The sequence below is a fragment of the Teleopsis dalmanni genome, chromosome 1 (assembly GCF_002237135.1).
Source record: "Teleopsis dalmanni isolate 2A chromosome 1, ASM223713v2, whole genome shotgun sequence".
In the NCBI taxonomy this organism is placed as follows: domain Eukaryota; kingdom Metazoa; phylum Arthropoda; class Insecta; order Diptera; family Diopsidae; genus Teleopsis; species Teleopsis dalmanni.
In genome coordinates this window covers 229,872,636-229,888,041 of record NC_051846.1, presented here as the reverse complement: position 1 = coordinate 229,888,041, position 15,406 = coordinate 229,872,636, and the positions used below count along the sequence as shown (strand labels likewise).

The 15,406-nt window shown below is 30.2% G+C and overlaps 3 protein-coding genes across 6 annotated transcripts in view; 2 read left to right on the top strand and 1 right to left on the bottom strand.

Moving 5' to 3' along the window:
• Nucleotides 1-3,520, bottom strand: part of LOC119667630 (collagenase-like) — a 10,157-nt gene extending 6,637 nt beyond the window's left edge. The window contains exon 1 of the mRNA XM_038076934.1: nucleotides 3,314-3,520. Within this exon, the coding sequence (XP_037932862.1) occupies nucleotides 3,314-3,520 (207 nt within the window). The remainder of the gene's footprint in view (nucleotides 1-3,313) is intronic.
• Nucleotides 3,521-6,685: 3,165 nt separating this feature from the next.
• LOC119667956 (U6 snRNA-associated Sm-like protein LSm5) lies at nucleotides 6,686-7,416 on the top strand. The gene is made up of 3 exons (XM_038077307.1): nucleotides 6,686-6,891; nucleotides 6,949-7,145; nucleotides 7,200-7,416. The coding sequence occupies exons 1-3, from the start codon at nucleotides 6,843-6,845 to the stop codon at nucleotides 7,227-7,229; spliced, it is 276 nt and encodes a 91-aa protein (XP_037933235.1). The 5' UTR covers nucleotides 6,686-6,842; the 3' UTR covers nucleotides 7,230-7,416.
• Nucleotides 7,417-9,677: 2,261 nt separating this feature from the next.
• On the top strand, nucleotides 9,678-15,218 carry LOC119672590 (serine/threonine-protein kinase PRP4 homolog). 4 transcript variants are annotated; one of them, XR_005251923.1, is made up of 9 exons: nucleotides 9,678-9,996; nucleotides 10,056-10,481; nucleotides 10,564-11,581; nucleotides 11,639-11,905; nucleotides 11,996-12,228; nucleotides 13,109-13,217; nucleotides 13,468-13,975; nucleotides 14,379-14,444; nucleotides 14,506-14,594. XR_005251923.1 is itself a non-coding variant. In XM_038083685.1 (9 exons), the coding sequence occupies exons 1-9, from the start codon at nucleotides 9,977-9,979 to the stop codon at nucleotides 14,879-14,881; spliced, it is 2,814 nt and encodes a 937-aa protein (XP_037939613.1). In that variant the 5' UTR covers nucleotides 9,678-9,976; the 3' UTR covers nucleotides 14,882-15,218. The 4 variants fall into 4 exon arrangements, 1 of the variants encoding a protein (XP_037939613.1); XR_005251924.1 differs by having other exon boundaries at nucleotides 14,379-14,435; nucleotides 14,506-14,591; XM_038083685.1 differs by lacking the exon at nucleotides 14,379-14,444 and adding an exon at nucleotides 14,678-15,218 and having other exon boundaries at nucleotides 13,468-13,900; nucleotides 14,506-14,609.
• The last annotated feature ends 188 nt before the right edge of the window (nucleotides 15,219-15,406 follow it).

Below are 15,406 nucleotides of genomic sequence, written 5' to 3'. Positions count from 1 at the left end.
TGTTGTAGTTCACTACTGTTCGAAAAAACCACTTTATTTTTATATTAATAATTTTGTTACATATGTATACTTATATATATTAGTATTCTTCTATATATTTTTACACAACATAAATGCTTGCAAAATTAACATTAAATATTTTACACTATTTTTCTTACAGATTTGCGAAATTATTATCCTTTTATTAAGAACAATCTTCATAAATTATCCTTAAGCTACGAGTATATTAAATATTAAAACTCATCATGAATTTCAATTGCAAAAAGAGAAAATGGTAACACAGTGAAGAGCTGGGGGCCTACCACTAGTAAATAAAACAAGAACAAAACGCACACATATGAAAGAAAAAACTTACTTGTGTGTTTATACAGTGAACGCAAATTCACAAACACAAACACAAAAACAAAAACAAAAGCAAAACAAAAGCAAAACAAAATTAAAAACAAACTAAACTTTTACTAACACATACAAACGGGCTTTTGTTAAGCGAAAACTTTTAATTTCATTCTTTTATTATTTCCTCCACCTTGTCACCTCCTGCGGAAATGCTCGTTCAATTCAAAATAGCAACAATTTTATTAACTGAAGTGAAACTAGACAAATTCGCATGTTCATTGTCATTGACAAAGAAAACTATTTGAAATCGAAAAAGAACAAAAGGGCTTACACTGGCGGAAAAAGTGTAATTAGATTTTAAGAGCGTCGTTTACATTGAAATTGACATTGCATGTGATTGCATTGTCAGAAAGTGTCATTAAATTATAATATTAAATATATTTTTTTAATAAAAATATTTATCTATACATAAAAATGTTTAGAATAGATAGAAAGAAATATACATAGACAAATTAATTCTAAATAAAGTTCAAATCCCAAAATGTTTAAGTTCAGTAAAGCATATTAAATATAATTGTCGCACTGGACTTTGAAATTAATTAAATATGATTTGTGATATAATTAAAAGCTAAAATTTATATTTTTGAGTTCAATTTTAAAAGCAATTGATTCGTATTATATATTGTTAAATGAATGATCGCAGCTTTGACCCTTTGCATACCTCACAAATTAAGGTGTTTTTATCAGTGTATAAAACTAGAGTAGTAGTAATAGTATTTTAGCTTTATTTTACTAAATTTAAATATGTTATATTGCATAGAAATTTATAACAATTATATTATACATATAAAGCTTACAGCTTTGACATTTTCTCCATCTGCCAAAGCTAGATATATGTATATACCTTATCGTACAAACTTGAATTAACTCATTAAATCTCTTATCATTATGTTTATATCTTTTAATAGAAAGTATAATATCAATTCTAATATACTGCATTTCATAAAAATACAGTATTTTTTATTATACAGGTTTTATACAGGGCCGTAAAATCAAAATATGTGAGTATTTACTAATTTCTCATTAAGACCGTGTGCGAGTTTTAGTAAATTTATAGAAAATTGAGGGAAATAGTAAATTATGTCGGTATGGCAGCGAATGTTGGTATTTACCAAAATTTCAAGTAGGGTAAATTAGATACAAATTTAGTGAATTAGGTATTACCATTGTGAAAATTTTATAAGATTTTTAATAAAAAAATTTGAAAACTTTTAACAGAAAAGTAATTACTTTTTATATGTTTCTTTCTTTATATTTTAAATATATATGTTTTTTAATAGTTATATCTCATTTATTTAATATTAAATACAAATATTTGGCACAAAATTCAAAAATCTCGAATAAAAATGTTTTTTTTTTCTTATACAATATATATGAAATCTGTATATATGCAATTATTATATATATTAATAGGAATTGGAAGAGATCTATATCACTATAAAGTATCTCCAAACCACTGAAACTCTTAAGAATTTTTAGGTGATTTTCAGCACAAATACATTCACGTCCATTTGAAACTAAAATTACAAGTGAACTGTGGGATCTGTGAACTTTAAATCATTATAAAGTATCTTCAAACCACTGAAATCCCTAAGAAATTTACATGATTTTCAGCACTAATACACTCATGTCCCTTTGAAACTTAAATTACAAGAGAATTCAGAAATTTAATATTATGTTATATGATCTTGGCTCACTTTATAAGTTACATTGTAAATATTAGAGAAGTCACTTCAGGTACTAAGTTCTTACTATATTCTTCCACACATAAAAATACAATAGTTTGTCAATAACTAATAAGTTATTAGCACAATTCTATATCTTTCTTTGTTTGAAACTTTTCTTCTTCAGTCATATAAACTTTATTCTGCTTGAATGATTTTTTTTATTTCCAAAGATATCGATTTGATATCTTCTAATATTGATATCAATTGATATTCTTCTGATTTGATTACTACGAAACCCTTTAGTAATATAAAGTTTATTCTGCTCGATGGGTTTTCCTTACTTCTGAAGATATGAAATAATTCTTCTGATTTGATTATTACGAAACCCTTTAGTTATATAAAGATTTTTCTGCTCGATGTGTTTTTCTTATTTCTGCAGATATCAAATAATTCTTCTGACTTGATTATTACGAAATCCTTGATTATTACGAAACCCTTTAGTAATATAAAGTTTATTCTGCTCGATGGGTTTTCCTTACTTCTGAAGATATCGTATAATTCTTCTGATTTGATTATTACGAAACCCTTTAGTTATATAAAATTTACTCTGCTCGATGGGTTTTTCTTACTTCTGAAGATATCGAATAATTCTTCTGATTTGATTATTACGAAACCCTTTAGTCGTATAAAGTTTATTCTGCTCGATGGGTTTTTCTTACTTCTGCAGATATCAAATAATTCGTATGATTTGATTACTACGAAACCCTAAAAAAGCTGTTATGAAAACAATTAAACACATATGATTTCTTTCCCATACTGTATCCACTCGTGTATGACATAATTAAATTAACTACACGACTTAACATACAGGGTGTTAAATATGTCAACTAACGTAGCTCTTCCCGAAAATAACGAAAACGTGTAACAAATTACTTGACAGTCGATGGATGACCAATACATTATGAACACATGAACTGCTGTGCAAAGCTGTATGAGGTCAATTGGTTGCAGTTAGTCAAATGGACTACGCAGTACTGCGAAAAGCAAGCAATTCAACTAATTTCTATTAATACAAAACGTATATGAAGTTACTTCATATACTTCATAAGGACAAACACTAAGGGGTGCCTACCCTAATTAAATAGAACGGCTAATATCCACAACGAACTAAAATAATTAGTTAAATTAATTTATGTATAGAGTTACTTTCTTATTAATTAATCCGAATTTTTTTTTTGTTTTTTTTTTACCTGTGAGTAATCGAGTTCCTCATCATCACTGCCGTCTAGACTTTTGTGCTTGTAGTATTTTAAACGACCCAAACTGCCAGTGCCGTTTACGTAATGGTTGCCGCTGCTACGTACACTGCCACTACCCAAACTGGATGAAGGATTCAAACTATTGCTAACCGAGGCAATGCTTTGACAACTTGTGCTGATTGGATTTGCTGCAGCCATTGTGTGATGTGTATATAAAGCTGATGCTGGTGCTGGTGGTGGTGCGGATTCAAGTGAGGACGTTGAGGCTTCAATGAGGCTTGTGCTATTTCGAGTGCTGATATAAGTTTATACTATTACGGATTTTATGCAATTTAATGATTATTTTTGCTAACGTTGTCAAGCGTCTGCATTCTCCTGCGGCAGCGAGGACGAAATTAAGTGTCTTTGACTTTATGCCACAAAATTTACACAGAGCAAATTGCTATCGATTTATTCCTGTGCTGAAAATATGCGTTGCCTTCAGGATGTCTATAGCTTTTTCTGTACACAAACATGATTTGCAATTCTATTATGTGATGTGACGTACCGACTACATTTCTATTTAAAAAAACAATAGGTGCATTTATGCTGTATTTTTATTATTTATTAAATTTTATCATTTATGATATAGTTCCATTCTTTATCATGACTCTTCATACTATTATCGAACTGCAGCGTTTGCTCGGAAAAGTAACATAATGTGAGTTACACAACTTTTGAAATTATTTTATTATTGATATTGATAAAGAAAAAAAATATATTATAATACTCTGCACATTATAATAATTTTTTTATGCATATACATTTTTCAATTACAATATTTTTTAATAACTTCCGGTCCTATTGTACCGCGTCCGTCACAGTTTTAAGCAGAACTGATTCTTACTTAACTGACCAAAAATATTTTGTATTAACCTTTGTGGATGTATGCAAACTACCACTTTTCGTATGAAATTTCATATCGGAGTTTGGAGTCGGTTTCATATTTTGACGGTGCTCAATATGGATTGAGTGCTGAACGGAAGTGCTCTGCCCGCATATGGAAACATGCGCGTTAGCTTTCGGCTGAGTTGCTCTCATTAAAAACAAAATTTATTCAATATTTTGTAAACACACAGCACGAGCAGACATGCAACAATGTAATGATGGGGCACATGTTGCAACAATTGTTCTTGGCCACCGGTACCTGCCGCAGCACGCATGTGCCACAACCATTTTCAAATAGAAACTGGTCAAATGTGGAAACTTCCATAGACTTTTTCTTGTTCATTTATTTACATAACTTTAATGCACTTTACTTCCAATCAAATATTCAGCAACTCTAGCCAAATTGAGAGTTGATTAAAGCGATCTAAAATCTAAAAAATTTGTCAATAAAATGTTTGCAATATTTATATTGGGAAATATCAAAAAATTTAACGTTTTTTATTAGATTTTCAACAAAAATTTTCTTTATTAACTATATTGAAGCTATTGGAGCCAGTGTACTTGAGCACTTTTACTCTCTATTAACTCGAGGTATCTTCAAAACCCCTCTTTACACCTTGACTGGATTATTGTTTATCACTTTATCAGACTAAGCAGATTTGCATACCTTCCCGAGGAGCCTGTAACTATTCTGAGAATCAATAACGCGGTGTTGGCAAGTCTATCAGTTTTCGCAAATAATTTCAGAGCTCTATCGTTTATGTATTTTTTCATAAGATCAATCTTAAGGTCCCTGAGGATGTCACTCTTTCTAATGTACCATGGTACCTTGAAAAGTCTTCTCAAAGAAAATTTTCTTTATTAAACATTAATTTGAATAAAGTTTAAATTAGTCCTTATTATTTATGACCTTTTTACTATTTTTCCGGTCTCATCTATGCTCTACCGATTCTGCGATTAATTGCAAAAAAAAACTTCACCAAGTGATTTTCAACAGTTCTGCAGACAGGTCGGCCAATTTGTCACCATTAGGAGAGTTTTACAGAGATCGACAGGGCTATACGGCAGATACACCAAATTCAAGTTAACATACAGGGTCATGATGGAACAATACTGTTTTTCTGTTAACCAATTCTGGTCGCTTTTATTTGATTGTCTTATTAAAGCGGTCGAGTTGGGAGCGAGAGAAGACCGAATTAACCATTGCAACTGGCTGGAAATGGCTCATAATAGATTATTCCCTTTCAATCCCATAAAACACACAGCATATCGTTATTTGAAAGGTTATCTAAGCTTTGAAGTTGTTTATGAAAATTAACTGGCAGTTGATTATAATTGCTTGCGTTGAATATTTACGTATTTAATCTATATTTCTTTCAAAAATGAATTTTTCGTTTCAAAAATGTTTAGGATTTGTAGCTTTTTAGCAACGTATCAGTGATGATAATAAAGTCAATCAAATTTTTTTTGATTAAGTCAAAAATTTTAGCGTGGCCCACCAGAGCGAGGTACGCCAAAATTTCCGAAACGGAATTAAACAAACCGCTCCCAAGTCCGGCATTCACCTACCGTACATTCGCCGTAAACCGTACACATACAGTGTACGGTTTTCCTTATTCACTAGGTCACAAGCACAACAAACGGTATTATAGAATAGACACAGTTTTATAACATGACTTTCTAGTATTAAAACCATAATGCTGAGCAGATTACGCTTTTTTTGAAGCAGCTGACTGGTACGTTTCTTGTCCAGTTTTGATCAACTCGGTCTTAAGATCAGAGAGATGCAACTATGCTAAAATCGTGAGTCGCCACTATGCAGCAAAATGCAGGCATTCTTCAGCCTGCAAGACAGTGCAATGGTACGGTAATCGAAACGATATGCTAGGACCCAGTTTTTAGGAAGAAGTACAAATGCCAGCTCTTTCATTTTGAGTTGTCAGGGTAAACAATGTATCAGTGTACTAACAAAAACTCGTCTATCTATAGTCCAGTCAGTCCAGTAGGTATGAGAAAACTAAACCATGGATCGAGATCTGGGTGACAATGCAGCATAACGTATAATGTAATAAATTGTGTATTAATTCGACCACAAAATGCCAATATTATAAAGGATGCTCTGAAAATATATAACCATACATGAACATGAGTAATTGGTAAATCTAGATTAAATGTAGATTTGCTGTTATCCAATCGATCGTTATTAGAGTAATCTAACATTTTTATAGTTGTATTTTTGATTATTTATATATTTCATAATTGGTCAAAATTAACAAAAACTGTCAACCATATAATACGATTTAGACATCCCATTGGTCAAATATATTAATTTCTGAAAACTTTCATAAGAATAAATATATATAAAATGTCAATTTAATTGATGAACATTTCAGCCGACTCTACACAATAAAAATGGATATTTGTTTATTGTGAATAGTACCATATTTGACAGTGCTGCTGTCATATAAACAAATTGGGGATATGTCAAGCGTGTTTATATTGGCTTTATAAGCGTTGCAAAACATTTGCGGGCATTCTTGGATAAGTCTTTATTTCCTTAAGTAGCTATTATAATAACTAGAAGAAAATCAAAATGACTGCTGTACCACCACCAACAAATGTTTCAACGCTACTTCCATTAGGTAAACGTTAATTAGCGTAACTATTAAATGCCGGGTGATGTATTAATTTTATTATAGAGCTCGTGGACAAATGCATTGGTTCCCGCATACATATTATCATGAAGAATGATAAAGAAATTGTGGGTACTTTACTCGGATTCGATGACTTTGTTAATATGCTGTTAGACGATGTCACAGAATATGAAAACACACCTGAAGGCCGACGTATCACTAAGCTGGATCAAATCTTATTGAATGGCAACAATATAACGATGGTACGTGATAACTGACAAAGTTTAATATTTTTTTAACGATTGTTATAATTACAGCTGGTACCAGGTGGCGAAATTCCAGAATAAATTTAGAGTAAACTCCTTTGTTACTACTATTAATTAATAAACTTTACATATTAATATTAAAATACGCTATTTTAAAAAGTTTGAAATTATAGGTTATAAGGAAACAAAAGGAAAACTTAAAGTTAATTAACATATGCAGTTGATGACTGAATATTCTTTGGAATAAAAATATATATATTATTTTAAATGTTTAATAATTATTTATATTCATTAATCAACAGTATTAGTTTTATTATTAACTGTTTCATATTACAAATTCAACGAGTAATTAAGAAATTAATATCACTTCAAGAGTGTGCGTATACGAATTTGGTATACTCTATTGTACTTGGTTGTTACTTGAAAATGCTCATTATAACGAATTTCACTATTCACAAGTCATAAATAATATTTGCTAAGAAAACATGAAACTGACTGGCGTATTTGGAATTATGAATGCTACTGATAGACATTAAAACGATAACTAAAAATTTCAGTATAAATCCAGAGTTGAAAAATACGAAAGCTGAAAATATAATTTGAGTTGAAACTGCTACGAAGTGAAAATCCTATTTAATATAATAAATCTAAGCTGCCACAAAGTTATTCAATTGTTATGCTGTTAATATGAAGTATGACCAATAAAATCTAACAAACAGTAAAAATTAGAAGGATATGGAAAATTTTATTACTTGCCCCATCAATTCTCTATAAACATAGTGTTTATAGTTTCAAATGCTTATTTTTTCGTAATATAAGATATAAACGAAACAAATTTTACAATACGAAAATTTTAATTTAGACCAGCTATTATGATTATAAATATAATTTTTCGTGTTATATTTTATTAATTTTTTCTATATAAAAAATTGGAATAAAAGAAATTTGGAATTTATGGGACTCCATTTTATAATAGATTTTGTGTAAAGATTCATTCCAATTAGCTATTTTGGTTTAGTAGATACAACTCCTAAATTATTAATAATAGAATAATATTATTAATAATGCTTTTAATAACTTCATTGATTATTTTATTTTTTTATCTTCGTTTAACTTATTCAGCATTTATAATAAATTTGTTTGAATCAAAAATTCTATATTATAATTTAATTAAAAATAAGTTTAATTTTATTTATTTAGTAATTTCATTTTTTTCTAGATTTGGACTATTATTAGTTTCAATAATTTTTTACCTTTATTAAATTAAAGGTTTTAAGTTAATAAAAAATGTAACCAACTTGAAATAATTTAAGCCCGACATTAAATTTAATATATAGTATGCATATCATAAATGGTATAAATGCAGAAAATGCTTTCTTGATCGATATGGCTAGCTTAAATAAATTTGTAAATACAAATACTAAGCTTCTTAAATCTTTTCTCCCTTATTACTAGAATCTAATTTCAGTCAGATACTTTATAAGTCTGATGGCTAAGGTTTTTCAATTCATGTGGGTTTTGATCCTTTCCACATGCTATAATAAAAATAATATTTATCGATATAATGAAAAAAAATGTGTATAATAGAACTAGGAGCTTAATTTTAAATAACTGAGTGAAAAGATCATTGGTAACATAAGTAAATAAGAAAAGGTCATCCGAAAAAAATTCATTTAAAGAGTAATTCAAAAGCATTATTTAAATTTCTTTAACTACATATGTACATATTTAGTCCTTTAAATCTCTCTATAAAAAGAAGCTTGTAAATTATAACAGTTCGAGGTAATTTTTTTAAAAATTTTCGATAATTTTTTTTCAAAATACTTTATCAATATATTATTATCTAATATTAACTTTTTAATCTAGCTGAAGAGTTTATAATTGTGCACAATATGTTTAGTATTAAATTCCTTTCCTACTTGTGCTTGTTTCATAAAAAATTTTTAAATAGTAATTGATTCTGAGTGTGATGACAAAATATGTATATTAAAACATTGAAAACAGATTTATGTTATGGCATTTATATAAATTGAATTAACTCGTTTTAATGCAGTACTAGACTTAATATTCATAGTACAAGTCTACACTATGTTTATACTGTCGCATTAAACCCAAATTCACTTTTATTTTAATATTTGCATAGCGTTTACCGTACAATATCCTCACGAAATCTTTGCAAGCCCTATGAGATAAAGGTGTATTTATTTTTTAAAGGCATTAATTTAGTGATGGATGTCTTCAAACATTCTTATAAGAAAAAATGAAGCCGCGAATCCAAACAAATTTGAAATTGTAAACAAAAGCACACTAAAAAATGATTTTTATGATGATGATTGTTGTTAATTAATTTATTGTATACTTTAAGAAATTTAACTTTAATGAAAAAGAAATTATGGCACTGATGGGTATTGAACAGCAAATTTCAAAGAATTTTAATATCTTCGATTAATTTTCTATTCACGAAACATTTAAAACTAAAATTCAGTTTAAACAAAATTCTTTTATGCAAAAATTACTGACTCATTATTTGATCAATTTATATAAATTATGAAAAGTTAACCGATTCATCAATGCAATTACTTCGATAATTAATCGAAACGCTGGCAGTGCCATCTAGCATAAAACAAAAAACACTTAAATGTCAATGTCAAACCATTTGCTTTTGTTCCTTATTTATTGGGCACTATTGGTTATATACTAGTTTTGCATTCTATTAATTCATATTTAAAAAAAAGAATCTATTTCAAACAATAAGAAATTCAATTTCGTGCGCTCATATTAGTTCAAATAAGACTAATCAGAAATAATTTATTATTATATAGTTTGAGATGTCAAGTGATGAAAATAGGTAAGTAAGAAATTGAGGTTATGAAAAAGAAGTTTAATAGTTTGTTTTTCTGTTAATAGCGACGACTTAAGTGCGTGCACTGATAGCGAAAAACGTTCCAAACGTCTGTCCGGATCACACAAAAAATCGAAAAAACATAAAAAGCAGAAGAAATCTAACAAAACTGAAAAATTTCATAAGAGTCACAAGAAATATAAAAAAAGACGTAGACAAAGTGAATCTTCAGATATGGCATCTGAAGTTTCCACTACTAAGCGTACACCAGCCACTTTAAATGAAAAATTTGCGGAAATAATGCAAAAAGCCAGCAAGGATACGACAAGTTTTCTACGTGTTGAACAACACGCCAATGGTAATAAATTTAGTATAACAAGACCTAATATGCAAACAGATCCCAGTAGTTTAGTTGAAGAAATTACTAGAACCATACAAACCAAAGTCTTGCCTGTAATGGAAGTTGGAAGTTCGGGTAGTGATAGCGAAGTGTAAGTAGATTAAAATGTGTTACTCGTATATATAAATATTTTAGTTTCATAATTTTACGTAATTTCTTTTTAATGAATAAAGTCCAAATGATGATGTTAGTCCCGAAGTGGCAATAATTGAAGACGATCTTAACTTAGAAGACCTGATGAAACAGAAAGCCTTACTACAAGCGCGCTTAGGTGCTTACATGTCAGAATCCGAGGGTGAGGATAAACATACAAATTTAATTGAGAAACAGCAAGTCAGTGCACAGCAAAATTTTGACATAACTGTGGCAGTAGGAGCCAAGGAAAAGACTTCCAGCCCTTCAACTTCACATATTAGTAAAAATAATAATAAAATTTCTAAATCAAATTCTACTGAACCAGTTGTAATATTATTGGATGATTCTAGTGGTCATAATACACCGGAAAGGCAACGCAAACCTCGTGTTAGCAGTAATGATACAAAGAAAGACCAACGTATAAGTTCACCAAAACGGTCATCAGCTCGCAAAGAGTATGAAAATGAATACCATAAACAGCGAAGACGTACACGAAGCCGAACACCACGGCGGGAATTAGATACATATAAAAATCAACGAGAAAGTAGTCGAAGTCTACAGCGTCGTGAACTTATTGATCAAAATAGACATAAAGAAGATTTACGTCAGGAAATTAATCGTGATAAGGAACGTGAAAGAAACAGCAGGGAGCGTGAACGCAAAGCAAGAGAAAATAGGTCACGTTATGATGATAGTTCTGTCAGAGGACGTGATCGGGAACGTGATAGAGATAGGGGTAGAGACAGAGAAAGAGGTCGTGATAGAGATCGTTGGAATCGTGAACGTTCACATAGTCGTAGTAAAGAAGAATCAGATCGTCGACGCAATGAACGTGATCGCTTACAACGAGAGAGAGAAGAAAGGCGTAGTGATCGTGATCGTCCTCGTGTTCGTCCAGATAAATATCGTGATTCTCTTAGTGAAGGTCAAAACCAAAAAATGAATGAATCGAGTAGCGACGGCGAACTGAATTTAGATATAGATATAAATGACGAAGATGACGATGAAGAAAAAATTATTGAGATGCGGCGTAAACAACGAGAGGAGCTTTTAAAAGTATATAAATCAAAATTTAACATAACATTTTCTAATCATATGTATTTATTTTGATAGAAATTAAAATCTAATAGCGATACTGAAGACGTAACAAAAGCTGAACCAAATGAGAAGAAGGATGTTAAGCCGCTCCCTATAGCAACGAAAAGCGAAAATAAATCTACAAATCTAGAGAACACAACAGATAAGATAATAGAGTCTACTGAAGGCAACAATGAGTCCGCAACAGGTGAGGGAAAAAAGCAACAAACTAAAAATAGTGGCAAAGAAAAACGACCAGAGTGGGATATGTTTGCAGACCAAGATGTAGATTCAAAGTTCGATGTGAGTTTTGTGTTTGTAACTATCGCAAATGAATAGACATATATATAAAAAAAGAAATATGCTTACAATTTTAATGTTTTTATTTTCAAGTCACCAAATACAATTGTTCATAACAAAAACCAAATTGAAAACCCGGCACTTACTGATAATTGGGACGATGCAGAAGGATACTATCGCGTGCGTATTGGCGAAACATTAGATAATCGTTACACAGTTTCTGGCTACACAGGTCAAGGTGTATTTAGTAATGTTGTAAGAGCACGTGACCAGGCACGTGGAAATGCTAATGTTGCTGTTAAAATCATACGCAATAATGAAATAATGTAAGTATATCTCTATATATATTAATACTAATCAAAAGGGATCTTGAAAGATATACAAATTTGTTTTTACTTAACATTATAAATTACTGGGAAAGCAAGATTTTGTTATTTTTGTGTTAAAACTGTAAAAAATATATTATAAGTGGTACTTACGAAAAAGCATAACGAGTTCGATAACCGTTAACGAGCTCGATGCCTGAGTTACAAGCTCAATGATCAAGTAACACGCTCGATGACCGAATAAGGAAATCGATAGCCTAATAAAAAAACTCGGTGACCGACTACTCGGTGACATAGTAACAAGCTCGATGACCGAGTAACGAGCTCGATGACCGAGTAAATAACTCGATGATCGACTAATGAGCTCTATGACCGAGTAACAAGATCGATGGCCGAGTAGCAAGCTCGATGACCGAGTAACAAGCTTGATGAACGAGTAACTAGCTCGATGACATAGTAAAAAACTCGATGACCGAATAACGAATTCGATGACCGAGTAATGAGCGCGATGATCGAGAAACAAGCTCGATGACTGAGTAACATTAGTAAGAATGCAAAGCGGCAAGACCAAAACACTTTTGGAGTGAATGAATTTTATAACTGCTGCTCTTTATATTGTTACCATTTTAGTAAGTATTGAACTCGTTACTTGTGATCGTGAATACCACTAGTGTATTTTTCTGTTTATCAACAAAATTCATTTAATCTTTTGTTTTTCAACCAATCATTGCAAAAGAGAAAACACTAAAGAATAACATTCATCTCTGAATACAAAATTTCCAATGATCTATTTAGATTTATTTTACTATTTATTTTAAATATTATAAATTTATCATTAATAACAAAATGTAACTTACATGATTTCGTTTTTAAAAATAAGGCATAAAACGGGTTTACGAGAATTGGAGATACTAAAAAAACTAAACGATGCAGATCCAGAAGATCGCTTCCACTGCTTACGCTTGTACAGGCATTTTTTTCATAAGCAGGTAATATTTTCCTATTACAATAAACATTATAATAAACTAGTGAATTTGTGTTATTGTGTTATTAAAGGCTCTTGTAAATCTGAATAAAAAAAAGTTTTAAGTTAGTTTGTTTTATTTTATATAGTTATTATCTGTATAAATATCGCTGACGGTTTGAAATTTCAGATTCACAGAAGCTTTTAATAATACACATAAAACCAAAAACGCGTGAACTCGTAACTATTCTAATAATAAATTTTATATAACGCAGCATCTCTGTATGGTTTTTGAACCACTTGCTATGAATCTACGGGAGGTCTTGAAAAAATATGGTAAAAATGTGGGACTGCATATAAAGGCAGTTCGTAGTTATACTCAGCAATTGTTCCTTGCACTTAAACTACTTAAAAAAACTGGAATACTACATGCCGATATTAAACCGGATAATATATTAGTGAACGAAAACAATTTAATTCTGAAACTTTGTGATTTTGGATCGGCATCAACTATAAATGATAATGATATCACACCCTATCTGGTTTCGCGTTTCTATCGTGCGCCCGAAATAATATTGGGCATACCGTATGACTACGGCATAGATATGTGGTCAGCTGGTTGTACTATATATGAGCTATATACTGGTAAAATATTGTTTAGTGGCAAGAGCAATAATCAAATGCTAAAATACTTTATGGATCTTAAAGGTGCGTATATTTAAGAGCAAAATTAAGGAAGAGACAACCTGAGGTGGCATTTTAGAAATGTCTTTACTTAAGTGGGTTAGTACACAATTCTTAAAAATCACTTTTTCAATGTGTTTAATGCTAAGCAGAGATAAAAGTATATTTTATTAGTTTAATGATATACATTTTGCTGCTGTTTAGTCAAAATAGTGTACAAATAAAATGTATTTAATTAGTTGTTTATTTGAATAGACACAGTTTTTAACTCCAGTCATCCAGTTACCTCTCTTGAGCATGCACAATTAAATGGTTCTGTATGTGAAAGCTAACACACAATTGAACAATTGACAATTGAATAAAACAATCTCTAATGGTAATACAATTTTTTGAAGCTAATGTTTAATTAACTATGTTTGTGTATTACGATTTAATTAACTTAATAACAACTTAAAACTGACTTAATACTGAAATTAAATTTTGATTAATTTTTCTTTTACAGAAAAACAGCAGTCCTACTGCAACTAACAGTAAAGTGAAAACTATAAATGCACCTTAGGTTATAATAGTTAAATATTTTAAAAAATCAGAGAAACTTTTTTTTAAAAATTCTCATATATCACAAACAGGTAAGATGCCAAATCGACTAATACGTAAAGGGCAGTTTAAGGACTTACATTTTGACCAAAGCTGTAGTTTTCTGTATCATGAAATTGATAAGTTAACTGAAAGGGTGAGTAGTTAAAAAAGTTAAGTCAACTTTTTATATTCATATATTTTTATACCTTTAATTTATAATAGGAAAAAATTGTTGTTATGCCAGTGGTTAAGGCTAGTCGGAATCTTCCACAGGAATTGGTAGCAGACCAAAATTTGCCTGACGATCAACACAGAAAAGTTGGACAGCTTAAGGACCTCTTGGATAACATGTTTGCGCTTGATCCCGCGAAACGTATTTCATTGAATCAGGCATTGACACATCCATTTATACAAGAGAAGATGTAGATGCAGAGATATTACAAAGATATTCGATTGCTTCGATGAAACGATATTAACTGCAAGGAGTTCAATGTAATTTGCCTCTCAAGAACACAAATGCTGAGTTTTAAGCTTTAAGTATAATTATTTTGTTATTATGAAATTAAAGAAAACAAACATAAAATTTAACTTGACGATAGTAAGAATTTTGTTAACGGAAATGTGTTTGGGAAAACATATTGCTGGACTGTAAATTTGTAATGAGAACTCTTGTATTTTAGGCTATATTTTCTCACTAATACTAAACGTAATTCAAAATGTAATTTACTTTAAATTGTAAGCCCATTCAATTTTGTAAAAGAGTGTCGACTAGACATTTTTTTTAGTAACATTGACACTAACATAAATTATTAAACGATAAACTCAGTTAATGTGTAAATGAAGTATCTTTTATTAATTTTGTTAATTGGAATTACTTCTAACAGAACATAAGTTTGTTATTTTTCTATTTTCTCAATCTTAAATCATTGTTGTTGGAAAAAATCTAAAAAA

What these genes read in the sequence shown, in the direction of transcription:
- LOC119672590 (XM_038083685.1), top strand. Translation starts at nt 9,977, where the DNA reads ATGTCAAGTGATGAAAATAG. An exon ending in ATGTCAAGTGATGAAAATAG is followed by an intron (nt 9,997 to 10,055) that starts GTAAGTAAGAAA and finishes TTCTGTTAATAG; the next exon opens with CGACGACTTAAGTGCGTGCA. An exon ending in ATACTTTATGGATCTTAAAG is followed by an intron (nt 13,901 to 14,505) that starts GTGCGTATATTT and finishes TATCACAAACAG; the next exon opens with GTAAGATGCCAAATCGACTA.
- LOC119667956 (XM_038077307.1), top strand. Translation starts at nt 6,843, where the DNA reads ATGACTGCTGTACCACCACCAACAAATGTTTCAACGCTACTTCCATTA. An exon ending in TTCAACGCTACTTCCATTAG is followed by an intron (nt 6,892 to 6,948) that starts GTAAACGTTAAT and finishes ATTTTATTATAG; the next exon opens with AGCTCGTGGACAAATGCATT. An exon ending in ATGGCAACAATATAACGATG is followed by an intron (nt 7,146 to 7,199) that starts GTACGTGATAAC and finishes TTATAATTACAG; the next exon opens with CTGGTACCAGGTGGCGAAAT.